Source organism: Mustela erminea, chromosome 7, assembly GCF_009829155.1.
Source record: "Mustela erminea isolate mMusErm1 chromosome 7, mMusErm1.Pri, whole genome shotgun sequence".
NCBI lineage: Eukaryota > Metazoa > Chordata > Mammalia > Carnivora > Mustelidae > Mustela > Mustela erminea.
The window spans coordinates 65,390,582-65,407,309 of NC_045620.1; the positions used below are offsets into that span (position 1 = coordinate 65,390,582).

General features: G+C 35.9%; 1 protein-coding gene across 7 annotated transcripts in view; it reads left to right on the top strand.

Annotated features, from left to right (window-relative positions):
• The window catches only part of THADA (THADA armadillo repeat containing), a 329,048-nt gene that overhangs the window by 88,857 nt on the left and 223,463 nt on the right, over positions 1 to 16,728 (top strand). For all 7 annotated transcript variants that reach the window (XR_004287706.1, XM_032351902.1, XM_032351903.1 and 4 more), the window contains 2 exons: positions 2,713 to 2,835; positions 14,573 to 14,664. Coding sequence is in view for 6 of the 7 variants with exons in the window: in XM_032351902.1 (XP_032207793.1) it covers positions 2,713 to 2,835; positions 14,573 to 14,664 (215 nt within the window). In the remaining variant the exon portion in view is untranslated. The remainder of the gene's footprint in view (positions 1 to 2,712; positions 2,836 to 14,572; positions 14,665 to 16,728) is intronic.

A 16,728-nucleotide genomic window follows, 5' to 3' on the forward strand; every position in this document is an offset into this window, starting at 1 on the left:
TTAAATTTATTGATTTGTTTGGGGAAAATGACTGCACTGAATATAAAATTAATTGCACTTGTACAAACTGGCAGTGTACAATATAATCTCTAAAATACCATTTTTAGTCACTAGAAAAATTAAATCTCACAAAAAGTCTATAAGACTTATAGAAAACTATTTTTAAAAATAATGGAAGACACACAAGAAGATCTGAATAAATGGGAAAAAAAGCCATGCTCATGGACTGGAAAATTCAATATAAAAAAAGAAGTCATGTCAGCAATTGCTGTACTACAATTAATGACTTAGATGTAAATTCTTTTTTTTTCTTTTTAAAGATTTTATTTATTTGACAGAGAGTGAGAGATCACAAATAGGCAGAGAGGCAGACAGAAAGAGAGAGGGGAGGAAGCAGACTCCGTGTGGAGCAGAGAGCCCAATGCAGGGCTCGATCCCAGGACCCTGGGATCATGACCTGAGCTGAAGGCAGAGGCTTTAACCCACTGAGCCACCCAGGTGCCACTAGATGTAAATTCTTTTAGATTTTCTTTATGGATAAACATATCCTCAGTGAGTAATGCTAAACATGTTTTACCTCCTAATTCTTATTCATAGGACATTTTTCTTATTCTTCTGGCTGGACCCTGTGGTATGGTTTGTATAGAAATGGAGATAGCAGGCGGCCTTGTATTGTTTCTAATATTTGCTATAGAGTTAAATCTATCTTGTATCTCATTGAGGAAATAAAATTTTATTGAACGCTTTCAAGTGTCTTTTGAGATAAATGGCTCTTTTTAGAATTTGCAAATATGAAGATATTGATTTTTTTCATACAATATACCGTCTTTGCCTACAGGCCAAACCCACAACTTTGACATTTTTTTTATACATTTTATACATTCACTTAAAAGTTTTTTAAAAATATTTTTGCATATTTTCACTGGATTCATAAGTGAGACTGACCTGTGGTTTTCTTTTTTCGTGCTGTACCTGTCCTTATTTTTTATGTAAAATTTTTATTGAATTATAACACTACAAAGACATGTGTATATCATGTGTACACCACAGTAGAGTTCACGAGGTGAACACATTTGTGTGTAGCAAGAGACAGAACTAAATTTTAGTACCTGAAAACCTCCTCATGCTCTCTTCTCATGCTACCTTTTCCCCAAGGGTGACCACTAGCCTAACTTTAACACTTCAGTTTTAGTTTTATCTGTTTTTTTTTTTTTCATTTTAAATAAATAAAATCATACACTATACACTCTTTTGATATAGTTTCTTTTGACCAATGGTATGTTATAGTATCCATCCAAATTGTGATTTATACATTTTCATTTTTTTATAATATTTTATAACTTCTTCATTCTTCTGTTGATGAACATTTGGTTAGTTTTTAAATTCGGGTTATTAAGAGTAGTACTATTACAAATGTTCTCGTACATGCCCAATGGTGAATATATGTGTACATTTCTGTTTAGTAGATACCTAGGAGTGATTATCGGGTGTTGTGTATTAAGCTTTGGTAGGTATTACCATTTTCCCAAAATAGTTGTCCTTACTTTGTATTTATAGCCAGGCTATGTTAGACTGACAAAATAAATTTGGGAGTCTTTTCTTCTCTAAATAGTTTATGTAAATTAGGATTATCTATTCTTTGAATATTTGATAGAGTTCATACATAAAATCATGTGGGTTAATTTTTTGGTAATTGTTGTAGTTATTAGGTTAGGGGGTTTTTTTTGTTTGTTTTTGGTCTCTGGGTAGGATATTTATCTATTGATTTCCTTTATGTAGTGCTAACATCTATCTAACTTTTTAATTTCTCCTTGAATTTGTTTTGATAACACTTTTCTTGGAAAAGTGTTCATTTTTACTTAATTTTCTGAATTGATTAGGGTAGTGTTATTCATAGCGGTATTCTTACTTTTACTTTATTCTCTCGTTTATCTGTAGTCATGTCATCCTTGGTATTCTCACGATACTGCTTATTTTCTTCTCTCTCTTCTTGGTTAGTTAGAAGTTTGTTTCTATTTCAAAGTATCAGCTTTGGGTTGCTTTTTTCAAATTTTCTGCTCTTTTAAATTTTCCCTCTTTTGAATTTATTGTTCTTTATCATCTTTATTGGACACAGCATATTCATTTTTAGTCTTTTTTTTTTTTTAAATAGAAGCATGTAAGGCATGCATTTGTTTTAAGTTCTACTTACAGTGCATCTCCCAAATGTTGATGTGAAGTATTTTCGTTGTTATTCAGCTCTAAATATTAAAAAAAGGGTTTTTTTTTTTACCAGTGTTTTAAAAAAGTATCAGTTTTAAATATATTTAAAGAAATCAGTTTCTAACTTAATTCCACTGTAATCAGAGTATAATCTCTAAGATTTTAATTGTTTGGTATTTGTTGAGATTTTTATTTGTGGGTAGGTTTGAAATCATTTTTAAAAAATAAATGTTCCATGTGTACTCGAAAAGAGCATTTTGTCTCTACTTGGTAGGTTCAGGATTTTGCGTATGTCCCTTGGATCAAGCTTTTTTTATTGCAATGTTCAAATCTTACTTTAGAAAAATTGACTCAGATACTAGTTGTTTTATTAAAATCTGCTCTTTCATTTGCAGATTATCTATTTCTCACTGTAATTAAATAATTTTTTTTTGAGGTTAACTATTAGATCTGTACAGATTTAGTACCATGGTCTTTGACCCACAACTAATTTTCAGATTTTTATTCTAGGTTCATGCTTTAAATATCCTTAGAGCCTTGTTCAGAGATACACGTCTGGGAGAAAATATTATTCCGTATGTTGCTGACGGAGCTAAGGCTGCAATTCTAGGCTTTACATCACCAGTCTGGGCGGTAAGTGCTTTTGCCATTTATTTTCATTGACTTAATTATATTTCTGAGTAGGTTTTAATAAACTGTTATTTATCTTTTTTGTTGGCTTTTTAGCCATAACTCTTTGTTTTCTTATTGAAGTGATTGCTTTAGAAGTTTTAGCATATATCTTAAGCATCACAGTCATCCCTCAAGTGGTATTATATCACTCCGTTGAAGTATAAGATTTTGTAAGAACCTATTAATGTATACTTCTATTTCTCTCCTCCCAATCTTTGTGCTCTTTTTTTTTTTTTTAAGATTTTATTTATTTATCTGAGACCGATATCACAAGGGGTAGGGTTAGAGGGAAGTGTAGAGGGAGAAGCAGACTCCTGCCTGAGATGGGAGCCTGATGTGGGACTTGATCCCAGGACCCTGGCATCATGACCTGAGCCGAAGGCAGATTCTTAATGACTGAGTCACCCAGGTGCCCCAATCTTTGTGCTTTTATTACACATTTTATATATATACATACATATATGTATATATATAAAGTACATATATTTATATATATATATATTTTATATATATAAAATACACTTTTATGTGTATTATAAACCCATACTACATTGTTATTATTTTTGTATAAATTGTCATTTATTTCTTTTTTAAAATTTACCATTTTAACCATTTGAAAATGTGTAGTTCGGGGCATGAAGTACACTTGCAGTGTTGTGCCGTCATCCCTGCTATTCGTGTTCAGAGCTTTTTCATCATTCTAAACAGGAGCTCTATGTCTGTTGAACAGTGTCTCCTCCTCTCTCTTCCCGCTGCCCCTAGTAACCTGTTCAGTTTCCCAGACTCTATGAATTTACCTACTGTAGGCACTTTATAAGTGAAATCATAGAATGTTAAGCCTTTTGTATCTGGATTATTTCACTTAACATAGTGGTTTCAAGATAGTATGTGTCATAGTTTCTTTCCTTTTTAAGGCTGAGTAATATTCCATTATGCATATATTTAACATTCTGTTTACCCAGTCATCTGTTGATAGGCATTTAGGTTGTTTCTTTTTGGCTACTGTGAATAGTGCTGTAATTGTATTACTGAGTTTCTGATTTCAATTCTGTTGTATCTATCATATGGTAATTCTATGTTAAGCTTTTTGAGAAACGGCCAAACTGTATTCTGTAGTAGCCATGCCATTTGATTCTTCCATCAGCAATGCCCAAGAGCTCCATTCTCCTAACATCTTTGCCAACACTTGTTAGTTTCTCTTCCGTTTCTTTGTTTTTTGATAATAGCCATCCTAGTGGGTATGAAGTAGTATCTCATTCTGGTTTTGATTTGCATTTTCCTGCTGGTCAATGATGTTGAGCTAGAAGCAGAACAACTCTTAATCTTTCTTTTGGATGCTGTGGACTCTGGGTATCAGCATGTTGAGTAAGTGCTATAAATACAGTCTATCAAAAGGTAAAAAACAACAATAGCAACAAAAACTGGGTGGCTCAGTCAGTGTAGCATCTTCGGCTCAGGTCATGATCTCAGGGTCCTGAGACTGAGTCCTGAGTTGGGCTCCTTGCACAGTGGGGAGCCTGCTTCTTCCTCTGCCTCCTCCCACCTCCTACCCCCCCCACCCTGTCCGTACTGTCTCTCTCTCAAATAAATAAATAAAATCTTAAAAAAAAAAAAAACAGATGGAAAAAACAAAAGGAAAAACCTCCTAAGTATTAAAACGGAGGAGGTTAAATATTCAGTCACCCTTTTTCTTCTTTTTTTTTTGCGATATGATCACTGTCCAGAAACTTTTAGACTGAGAACTCTAAAGATAGTAGACAATACGCAGGATAGTAGTTGTTGGATTTAAGACGGTCATCTTTCCTGATTCTTGGGAGAAGCACCATGAATTTACTGTTTTCCTTCCAGAATAAAGGAGACTAACCTGTGGCTTATGTTTGACATGTTGCTTTAAAAAAAAAGACTGGCAAAGGGAGAGGAGGAAAGAAGCTAGACCTTAATACATTACCTGCAGAATGGAGAATTTGCTAGAACGGCAGGGCTTCCAGTCAGTGATCTGCACAAACCATTTTATAACTCTGTGATAAGCCTCTAATTGAAGGTCAGCATGTGGTAGTGTAGCTAAAGACACAGACTCCCAATGTAAAGAGGAATCCTTAAGGTTGCCAACTTCCGCCTGGAAAATTGGGCATCTTCCTGTAAGAAAAATGAATGTCTAAAATTCTGTCTAGGAGCATTGCCTAACTACTCCTGAGGACACAGTGTTTACCCTCTGCATTTACAGGAAACAGAGAAGTACCTGTGTACCTTAAGTAGAGTCATAGAGGTAGGAATGTGGCTTGACCATCCGGAAAACTAGAGATCATAAAACTGATTGCCAGAAATATCAATATTGTTTTCGTTAAGCCGTGAATTTAAGATGAACAAAGAAATGCTTTCAGAGAATGAAACCTGGTGACCTTTTCCAGCATTTTAGCAAAACTGAAAGTATGTAAAATGAGTGCTGTTTTTTTTAAAAAAAAATTTTTTTTGAGACCTTTTAAGACAGTAACACGTTTACTGCAAAAATTTTGAAAATAAAGAAAAGCATAAGAAGAAAAGTGAAAGTCCCCTGTTTAACTACCTTATAGGTATAGCATTCTGATATATTTTCTGCCTTTCTTTTAATGTGGGTTCTATGTATGTGTAGTGCTCAGATACACACATATATCCACAGAAGACTGCATAAGTACATGTAAGTGCTCATGTGTAGTTTTATTTTCGGGACTCTTCCCTATTAACCTTGGTTTTGAAGAATCTTTTTGGGTCTTTTCAGTTTGCTGTACTAGAGGAAATAAACATCATAATGACCAATCCTGTGTCTTTAGTATATTGATTGTTGTGTTTTTTTCCTTATAAAAAATTAATCTAAGATAGGCCGAATTATAAATCAACATAGTCCGTGAACGCGAAGAGGGCTTTATTTTAAAACAATTAACATTTACAACAGTTTAAAGCAGCTTACCACAGGATTCTCTGTTGAGGTCATTTAGAGAATGATTTTTTTCTGAACACTTGTGAAATATGGTTGAATTTACAGAAACCTAATTTGTGTGCATCTTCTCAGGAATGGATCTTGGGCCTAAAGGTCGCTACATCTGTACTTCTGACTTTCCTGTTTTTCCATGTTGGAGAGCAAAAAAAACTATACACACACAAGTGAAATTAACTTAATTTTGTAGTAAAGGAACATTTTTCCAATAAGCATCCATATACAATTTTATTTGTTTTTACACATTCCTCAGTCTTTTTTATTGAGACCATAGAAGTTTTTCAATCTCTACCATCTCTTAGGCATTTTTAAAATATAGGGGTAAGGTATTGTTGTAAACATATTAGGCATTAGGAACACCTATTGTGTTGCAGATGCTACAGTAAACACTGAGAAATACATGGATAAATAAGACACAATCATCATAATGGCTGTCTTGTTGAAGATTTTCTGTGTGCCTGACATCATTTATTTTGAAAATCTCAGTTAATGCTTAGAACAGACTTGTAAAGTAGATTCTATTATTTTAATCCCCGTTTCCAGATAAGGAAGACAAGGCTCAGAGAGGCAAAACAACTTTGTCTAAGGACATACAGCTATTATCTGTATGACTCCAGAATCTGTGATATTATAGGGAATGTTTTTGGTGTTACAGGAATACAGAGAAGGTATAAACACACCTACCTACCTTGTAGGCTTTTGGTCTTGTTCCTTAGAAAACAAAACTGGAAGTATTATCTGGGTGCTAAGGTTTTATTGAATGGTACAAACCACAGCAGCAAGAATGAAGAAATAAAGAGAAGAGGTGAGACAAGGGAGGAAAGTCATTGCTGAACAGGTCTTGACGTTGCCAGAAAACTGAGCTAATTGTCTGGTCACGTGATAGATCTTCTAGGCCACGTGAAACTACCACCTCTTGGAACAGTCCCATCTCCTCTTACTATCAAAGGTTAGCACTTGGGGCATTAACACAACTTGGGCAGGAGTTGGTACAACATTTGGGCAGGTGTGAGAGAAGGCAGTTCCCATGCCCTGTGATGTAGTGTGTCATCTGAGTCTGAAAATGGCTGGATGAGCCAGAGCCTCTGTGGGTGTAGTTGGGACAGACCTGGGGTTTGAAACTGTGGCTCTCACTGCTGTTGAAAAACCCTTCATGACAGAATTTCTAAATAGGGGAGTAAAGGCATCTGATCACTGTAGTTAAGAATGGAGACTCAAAACTGGCAAGACTTATAGGGAAGGTGGAAGACTAATTTGGAAATTATTGTAGTAGTTCTGCCAGGAGATGATGATGGCTCAGAATGGAAAAATATTAGTAAGAATGGTGACATGTGATGACCTTTGACACGTATTTTAGAGATGAAACTAGTTAAGTTAAAGAACCCGGGTGGCTTAGTCAGTTAAATGTCTGATCCCAGAGCCCTGGAATTGAGCGCTGGGCTGGGCTCCCTGCTTAGTGTGGAGTCTGCTTCTCCCTCTCCCTCTGCCCCTGTCCCTCACTCGTGCTCTCTCTCTCTCTCTGAAATAAATAAATAAAATCTTTAAAGAAAAATTATGTAAGGGTAATTTACAGGTACATATATGGGAACTGAGACACTTCTGGGCAATCCCTTTTTTTTTGTTCAGCGACTGGAAAACCTGATCTTCTTTCCCTGCATCCTCATTACGGGCAGCTAACTCATCTTCCCAGCTTGCCCAGAAACTCCACTGAGTATGCATTTTAACATCCTACTAAGATCCACACTGAGCTTATATTTCTATCTGGTATGTTTTTAGTTTCTTCCCTCAGGCCAGCTCTGGTCTACAATATGCAGTGGGTTTCAGAGGAGGAAAAGGAGCCTTTTACGTATTCCCAGGAGCGCGGCCATGTATCTACGCTCTGTTGGCCCCAGCATGTCCAGGGTCTCGGGTAGTTGTGCGTTTGCCACCAAGGGGCCAGGCTGAAGGCTGTGTGGTGCTTAAATCTAGCCCTGCTCTACTCATTACACTACAATCCCAGTACAGCTTTGCTGGATTACAGATGAGGGAATTAGGACCTAAAGTTTTAAGTGTCTTTTTCAAGGTCACATAGCTAAGAAGGGATAAAAGACAAATAAGAATCCATATCTCCTTGAGTTTTTTCAGAAAGTATTTTTTTCTACTGTAAACTGGCGCCGTGTACACTAGACAAAATATTTCGTATTACATGCAGATCCCATTCTCAGGGACGTAACCATCTGTTAAGGGTGAAGGTGTAACGTGTATAAGTGACGATGCCACATAGTGATTGCTCATGAGAGGCTCTGCTTTACCATTTAAAACTATTTGTCAAGGGAGCATTTATGTTATATAAGAAGAGCCATACACTCATAATAAAAATGTATTATCTGCACATATACATATACACATGTGTACACACTTCTACACACACACACACACACACACACACACTGCTTCATGAAACCTAATTTTGATTTCTTTTACCAAATCCCTCTATATTTTACACAAGTCTATGTGGTTAGCTTTTTCATGCTAGAAAGAAAAAATATATGTACTTAGTGAATAGAAGGGAAAAAATTGATAACCGTTGTAGCTGAGTATCGAGTCTTTACCAACCATATATTGGGGGCTTGATGGAGAAGGTGGTAAGCAAACAGGAAGATTTTCTGGTATTTTCCTTATGATAAGAATTAATTATAACGAGTTATTTGGCAGCCATTCTGTTCTGTCCATTTTTCACTTGACTACTATTTTTTCCTGTAGTTACTCTCCTTTCTACTTGTTTTCTCCTTGATCCATCCTTCCCAAGCTGGGCATGTTTTCCTTGTTACTGTGAAGAGTTTTTCAAGATATATGGGTGCTGGTAGTGACCCTACCCACATTGATAGGGTTTCAGTGGTTCATATTACCATCTTCTATCAGTGATTTAGGAATTGGTAATGCAGTTTGTCAGTCCGTCTCCACCTCTCTCCCAATTGTACTTCTACATAATTTCCTTCCTTTATTAGCTTTATAATGGATGGGGACAAAAATATGGACGGAGTATTAGAAAATAAAAAGGAGAACTTTAACCAGATGTCCTGGAACCATTTATACTATTGTAGCAAAACATAGGGACACTCTCCTATCTTAACTAACCAATAGTGTCTTCCATGCTAGTTATTTTCTCTATATTCACATTCATGTTTTTAATGTTATGCTATATAACTTCTACACATTTAAAATACCGAGTATATATTTCAACATATGAAAGTCAATATAATACACCATATGAATAGACTAAAGGACAAAACCACATGAGCATCTAAGCAGATGCAGAAATCCAAACACCATTTCGTGTTATAAATGCTCAATATACTAGGAATGGAAGGGGACTTTCTCAACCTGACAGAGGATATCAATGGAAAACCTGTAGCTAACAACACGCTGATGGTGAAAGACTGAAAGCTTTCCTCCTAAGATCAGGAATAGGACAAGGATATCAACTCTTGCCATATCTATTCAACATCATACTAGAAGTTGTAGGTAAGGCAGTTAGGCAAGAATAAGAACTAAAAATCAACCAAATTAGAAAGGGAGATAACTTACCTATTTTTCAATGACACTCTCCTATATAGAAAATCTTGAGGAACACACACACTTACTCACACACATACAAAACCATTAAATAATTAATCATTAACAAGTTCATCAAGGTTGTTGGATACAAGATTAATATATAAAAATCGATTGTATTTTTACACACTAGCAATGAAGAATCCACAAGTGAAATTAAGAAAAGATTCCATTTGTAATAGCGTCAAAAGGAATAAAGTACTTAGGAATACTAAGTACTCTTTAATAAAGTAATATTCTATTTAAGAAAAGAAATATAAGACATATGCTGAAAATTACAGAATATTTTTGGAAAGAAATTGAAGAAGGCTTAAATGAAGTGGAAAAACACTTCATGTTCATGGACTAGAAGACTTCATTAATACTGTTAAGATGACAATACAATGTTAAGACGATAGTACTCCCCAAACTGATCTACAGATTCTATCTACCTACCTATCTATAGTCAATATATATTAAGTATATTAATATGTATAAATATATCAATATATAAATTCAATATATATTAAAATCTCATCTGAATTTTTTGAAGACATTGACAAAGTCATTGTAAAATTCAGATGAAAATGCAAGGGACTCAGACAAGCCAAAACAATCTTGGGAGGAAAAAAAGAGGACTCACATGCTCAAATTTCAAAACTTAACGACAAAGGCAACAGTAATCAAGATAGTATGGTACTGGCATTAGAATAGTCATTTATAAATCAATGTAATAGAAGTAAGCATCCAGAAGTAAAACCTAACATTTAGTAAAAAAGACAATTCAGTTGTGGAAAGAATAGTCCATTCAGCAAATGGTACTGGGACGACTGGATGTACTACATGTGGAAGAATCAGCTTGTTTCCTGTCTTAAACTATATTAAAAAAATAACTCAAAATGGATCAAACTCCTAAATGTAAAAGTTAAAATGGTGAAGCTTTTAGAAGAAATTAACTGTCAATCTTTGTGACCTTGGATTAGGTAACAGTTTCTTAGGTATGACACCCAGAGCACAAGCAGCAAAAGAAAAGTGATAAATTAGACTTGATCAAAATTTAAAATGTCTGTGTTTCAAAGGATACCATCAAGAAAATGAAAATATTTGCAAATCATGTATCTGATATTTGGTTAGTATATAAAATATATGAAGAACTCATTTTTTTTTTTTAAAGTAGGCTCCATGCCCAGTGTGGAGCCCAAAATGGGGCTTGAAGTCATGACCCTGAGATCAAGACCTGAACTGATGAAATTAGGTTGGATGTTCAACCGACTAAGCCACCCAGATGCCCCAGGATATATAAAGAATTCTTAAAACTCAGTGAGAGAAATTACCACAGCCCAGGAAAAAAATGGGCAAAGAATTTGAAATTATTTCTCCAGAAAACATATGTGAATATACAATAAGCACATGAAAAAGTGCTTAACCTCATTATTTAGTAGGGAGATGCAAATCAAAACCACAATGAGATACCATGTCACATCCATTTTGAATAGTTATAATAAAAAAAGGTGGACAATAACAATTATTGGGGAACACTTGGAGAACTGGTGAAATGGGAACCCTCATACATTGCTGGTGCAAATGTAAAATGGTACCACCACTTTGGCAGGTCCTCAAAAGTACAGTTACTGTTACTAGGGGGAGAGTCTGCATTGTGTAAATGGAGATCTTGGTTCTTGGATTCCCCATGAAAGATTTACATGAGGGTCCACACTTGGATCAAGACAGCCAGAAGGAAAGTAGCAGGCACAAAGCAGTTTATCAAGGATGTTACACTCTCAAGGTGGGAGATTGGGCAGGCTCAGAGGTGGCAGCTATACTGGGATTAGGGCTATCTTTTCTTTTTATGTTTGCATAGGTTGTAGGTCACAGCTAGGGCAGTGTCCAACTGCGGTTGTTTCCAATCATCCAAGGGACTCCTAGGGAGGGGGAGTTTTTGACCCTGCAAGGTTCTTGCCAGAACTGTCAGGGCTATATTTTGCCATGGGGATAAATCAGGGGTGGATTGAAGAGACCACAGTGTGAGTATATTTTAATAAATGTTACTCTGGGGGCAGAGATTGAAGAGAAGAGCCCATGTTCTGTACCTGTGGCCCTTGGTCTGTTAGCCCTACCGTGTTGGAAGCTGTGAGGCCAGGATGTTAAAAGCCACAAAGTCAGGATGTTGTGCCCCAGGCTTTTAATGTGTCACCTCTTTATCATCACCTTTGTCTCCAGCTCATGTCTGACTGTCTACTCTATCATTACCATATGACCCAGCTGTACCATTTCTTCCTGTATACCCAAAAGAAATGAAAACAAACACGTTCACACAAAAACTTGTAGTGTTCATAGCATCATTATCCGTAGTAGCCCCCAGATGGAAATAACCCAGATGTCCATCAAATGACGAGTGGATTATAAAAATGTGTTATATCCATGCAATGGCATAATATTTGGCTGTGTAAAGGAGTGTCCTACTGAGACATGCTGCAACATGGGTGAACCTTGAGAACAGCTAAGTGAAAGAAGCCAGACAAAAAGGGCTGCGTATTGCATGATCCTATGAACATGAAATGTCCAGAATGGGCAAGTCCATAGAGACAGAAAGTAGATCAGTGCTTGCCTGGTCGGGGAGGGTGCATAATGACTAATAATGTGTATAGGGTTTTATTTTGGAGTAATGACAATATTGTGGCATTAGGTGGTGGTAGTTTCCTGGTTTGTGAATATAGTAAAAACCACCAACCAGTACCCTTTAATATGGTGAATTTTATGGTATGTGAATTTTATCTCAAGAAAAGGAAAATTAATTTTCTTTAATGTCTTAAAAGATTATTATTTGGTGGCCTTTGGGGGCTGCTATGGCATTAACTCATTATTCTGCAAACTGGTAAATTTATGTGTAGTAATCCAGTAACAGGGTAACTAAAGAGCAGATGAGAGGAAACGTTACTTTCTGAAATTTGTCACTAATTAATGGTTGAATATCAGCATGTTGCTACACCTCCTGAAACAGACAATGATGACTATTGGCTGCTAATGTGGGAACTTGATACTGAAGGGATCAGACTACTACTATTAGAACCCTCGGATCTCTCTTAATACTACTGAAAGACTGGCTCCTGCCTCCAGCTTATTGAATCAGACAAGGGATTTTCTCTCTGGCCGTTCCCATTCACTTCGTAAAGCAGTCCTCTAAGTTTTGATTAAGGGGTGCCTTGGCACTCGTGCTCTTTCATCTCCTGGAACTCCTATTTTAGTTTGACTGCATCTGGCAGCCTTTTGTTAGAAAGTTTGGTTTAGGGCAGGATGGAATTTGTGTTTCTATTTTTCTTTTTTTGTTTTTGTGCGATACCTGATGGGAGCAGGATTTTTGTATGACTTTACCAAGTCATCTTAAACCCAAGATCTTTGGGCACTAAGTCAGTAGACCAGGTGAGAGATAATCAAGATCTGGACTAGAGGATGATCTAGATCATGGCTCGAGGCCATGTTCACAGTGTAACAGGACAGATTGATTCGTTGTTTAGGGATATTGGGGCATGTGGTAGGTGCTTCATTAATGTTTGTTGATTGTGGAATGACCATATGTGAACTTGTCCAATTTTAGGTCTCATTGTAATATTGGTATGAATTACTCCACTTTGGTATGAATTGTAGTCCACTCCTAGAGTTAACCATGCATGAACTGAGTCAGCCTTGGGCTTCTAGAGGAGAGGTTGCAAACTGGTGGTGGATAGGTCAAATCTAGCCTACAACTATGTTTTATTTGGCCTCCTCAGTGTTTGTTGTTGTTGTTTTTTCCTTTAATTTGTTGCCAACATTTCAAAATAGTGAGATTTCACATAAAAACTGCGTTTTCTGGCTTCTCTTGAAAAGGCAGATCTGGCAACACTGGGCTTACATCCCCTCCTGTGACTCAGCTGAAGCTGAATGGTGACTGAATTAGTCCCAGTCCTGTGCTGCCCCTGCCACTCACTGGTCCCTGTGGGCATTTGAGTTTGTGACCCTTGGAGCAGTGGTTGCAGGCAACTATACATAAATCTTCCATTGTTACTTTTAATTACCTTTCTTCTCATGTTGCTGTTTAAACATACCATATGATTATGAGCCCTATTTCAGTAGAATATAGGTTCTGTGTTGGCTGTAAGTGTGTCTTCTAGATATTCTCCATGATGCTGGTATCGTTCTTACACACTGTGGGAAACTCAATACGTATTTATACATCTCTGCTCTGATTTGGCAAGGTAATCCAGGAGGCCCAATCGGCCATGGCATTCCAGACAGTTTTATGATCGAACAAAACATCTTGACACATTAGTTTGGAAATATGTATCTCCATTATTACATTTTTTAAAAAGGTTTTATTTACTTGCTTGTCAGAGAGAGAGAGAGCATGCACAAGCAGGGGAGAGTCAGGCAGAAGGAGAAGCAGGCTCCCCTGCTGAGCAAGGATCCTGATGTGGGACTGGATCCCGGGAGCCTGGGATCATGACATGAGCTGAAGGCAGATGCTTAACCAACTGAGTGCCCCAGGCATCATCATCATCATCATCATCATTATTATTATTATTTTGAAGAAATGATTTATGTTTATTAATGATAGTTCCCTCTTATTTTTCTTAACCAGTTGTCTCATATGACTATAGGGCTAAAATTCATTAAATTACTACATTGTGGAGTTAATAAACAACATTTTGGATATTGAATATTTTCTTGGCTGTATTAATTAATGTGGATTGAGTAAGGTCTTATAAATATTTCCCATAGGTAAACGATTATAAAAAATAAGTAGAAAGAGCTGAGCTCTTTCAATATCAAGGGATATTCCTTGTCAGAAACAATACAGGAAAATGAATTTAAAAAAAAATAAGGTTATTTGATGACTCAAGGACAAAAAAATAAAATAGTTGGTGGTAATGTTAGAAGTACAGGAAAGAGCTGTGTTGTGTGCATGTGGTTGGATTACAGAGCTTAGTGTAAGCGGAAGTCATTGAGTCAGTTACTATACAGTTTTTGAAAATTATTTCATGAACACAAACCATATTTGCTTTAGCCCCACATTAGCCAATTGGGTAAGGACTTTGAATGTCAAGTTTGAACATTGTAAATGTTGGTTTCATGCCATGTATATTTCTTAACCCTTATTGTGCATTATTTTTACATTAGGTGAGAAATTCATCCACACTTCTTTTTAGTACCTTGATCACAAGAATATTTGGAGTTAAAAGGGGAAAGGATGAACTTTCCAAAAAAAATAGGTAAGCTTCATCTAATGCTGACTTTACTTTTTACAAAATATTGTCCTGGCCAAAAATAATTTTTGGAAATTTGCTTACTTTTATGGATTCATCTAGAGCATAAAACTATTAAAATGCTATGGTAAATTAACCTAGGCTGCCAAATTCTAAGCTCTTGGGCAAAAATACATACTGTTTAAATAAGTGGACCTTTCAAAGCAACAAAAATACAGCAAGGTAGCAAGGGCTGAAATGTTGAGCTTGTTTCTCAGTGCAACAGCTGAAATTTTTTTCTTTCTTTGCATTTTCAGGTATTCCTGAAATGTCTTAAACTGCTTTTTCTTGATGTGCTAACCAAGTACTAGCTTGTATAGTATTTTTGCTTTTTTCTGTAGCCAAGGGGAGCAGTTACAGATAGATGCTGGCCACACGGAATAACCAAAGTTTTTTTTTTACTTTTAGGTCTTCGGTATTATGGTATTTCTTTAAGATGTTTTTAAGGTTTTTTTTTTTTTAATGTCTGAGAGGAGAATTATTGAAATACTTTAATGATGCATCATTTTTAGGTCTAAAACACAAGTTACTTTTGTTGGTCTTTAAAGAAGAGAAGTTTTGAATAGTTGTTTCTTCAGTACTTGGGAAGATTTGATGGTAGTCTAGTGACTTGCAAAAGTTGACACTAGATGTCACTGTCGTTGCATGTTTACTTACTTTCTTGATTTCATTTAGGATCCAAATAGGCCCCGTACTTTCTCTTAATGATCTGTAACTAAAGCCCTATTCTTCTCCTACCTAAAAAGGCTGATAATCACACTTTTTAATTTAGGTTTTAAGCTGTTATTTGTTAAAATATTTTCTTGTGATGAGGTGAGTTTTAGGAATTGGAAAATGTCATGAAATATATTTTATGATGCACTGTTGATAATTCTAATGAAACTTACTGATAGTTCTGAATTGTCATTTAAATTGCTACTTATCACCCTATGAAATTTAACAAATATTTAAAAAGAAACCAACGGCTATAAGGATGAACTCCCTGAGTATATTCAGGAAATACTGAAGAGTTGTTGTTGTTGTTTTAATCAAGTTGTATTTATTTTTTTTTTTTAAGATTTTATTTATTTATTTGACACAGAGAGAGAGATCACAAGTAGGCAGAGAGGCAGGCAAGGCGAGAGGAGGAAGCAGGCTCCCTGCCAAGCAGAGAGCCCGATGCAGGGCTTGATCCCAGGACCCTGGGACCATGACCTGAGCGTAAGGCAGAGGCTTTAACCCACCGAGCCACCCAGGCGCCCCTCAAGTTGTATTTTTAAAATAATGCTAACATTATTCCTTTGAAAGGATGATTACGATTTTTACTATTTAGCCAGTTTCTAAAGAAGTTCTTCCTCTCAGTAGTTTGAAATCACTAATACTTGTTTCTCCTTAGCTTTCTTTATTTTGTTAATAATTCTAAAAAGTATTAAGGTTTAAAACAATTTGGTCATGTTATAAGGCCATGGTAAATTATGGCATCAATAAAGTATGAGATAATTAACAGTGAAGTTATTGTTTAAAACTGAACGTGATAGTGAAGAAATGCTTTTTTCCCTTTTACTTTTTAGAAAGTGAGTGAATCTCAGATGTGCATACAGATTTTACTATGTATAGGAGAAAATCATCAGATACATTCCATTTAGGTTACATCTGAAGGAGGGTAGAAGGTTAACACAATGAAACCACACAGCTTTAATCGTTTTGCCAAAGGCATGCTGATGGGAGCTGCCACTATGAATTCATTCTTCTTAGATGGGGAAGGTTACAAAATATGTAACTTTCCTAGAAAGAGGGAAATGGGATATTCATATAATTGTTTTGAGTAAAGTTGAAAGGTGAAATGAAGGAATTAAGAAATTACTAATTTTTTTTTAATGTGATGAACATGCTTGGTAAGAAAGAGCATTTATTAATCTGAAGATTGGTCTATATCATTATGTATACAAGGCTTCTGTTCTCTGTTTAGTTCTTAAAGAGTATGGAAGTTTCCTGGAAGTATCCACTAGATTTGCTCTTCAAAACCTTTAGTGTCTTATATTAGCTATTATT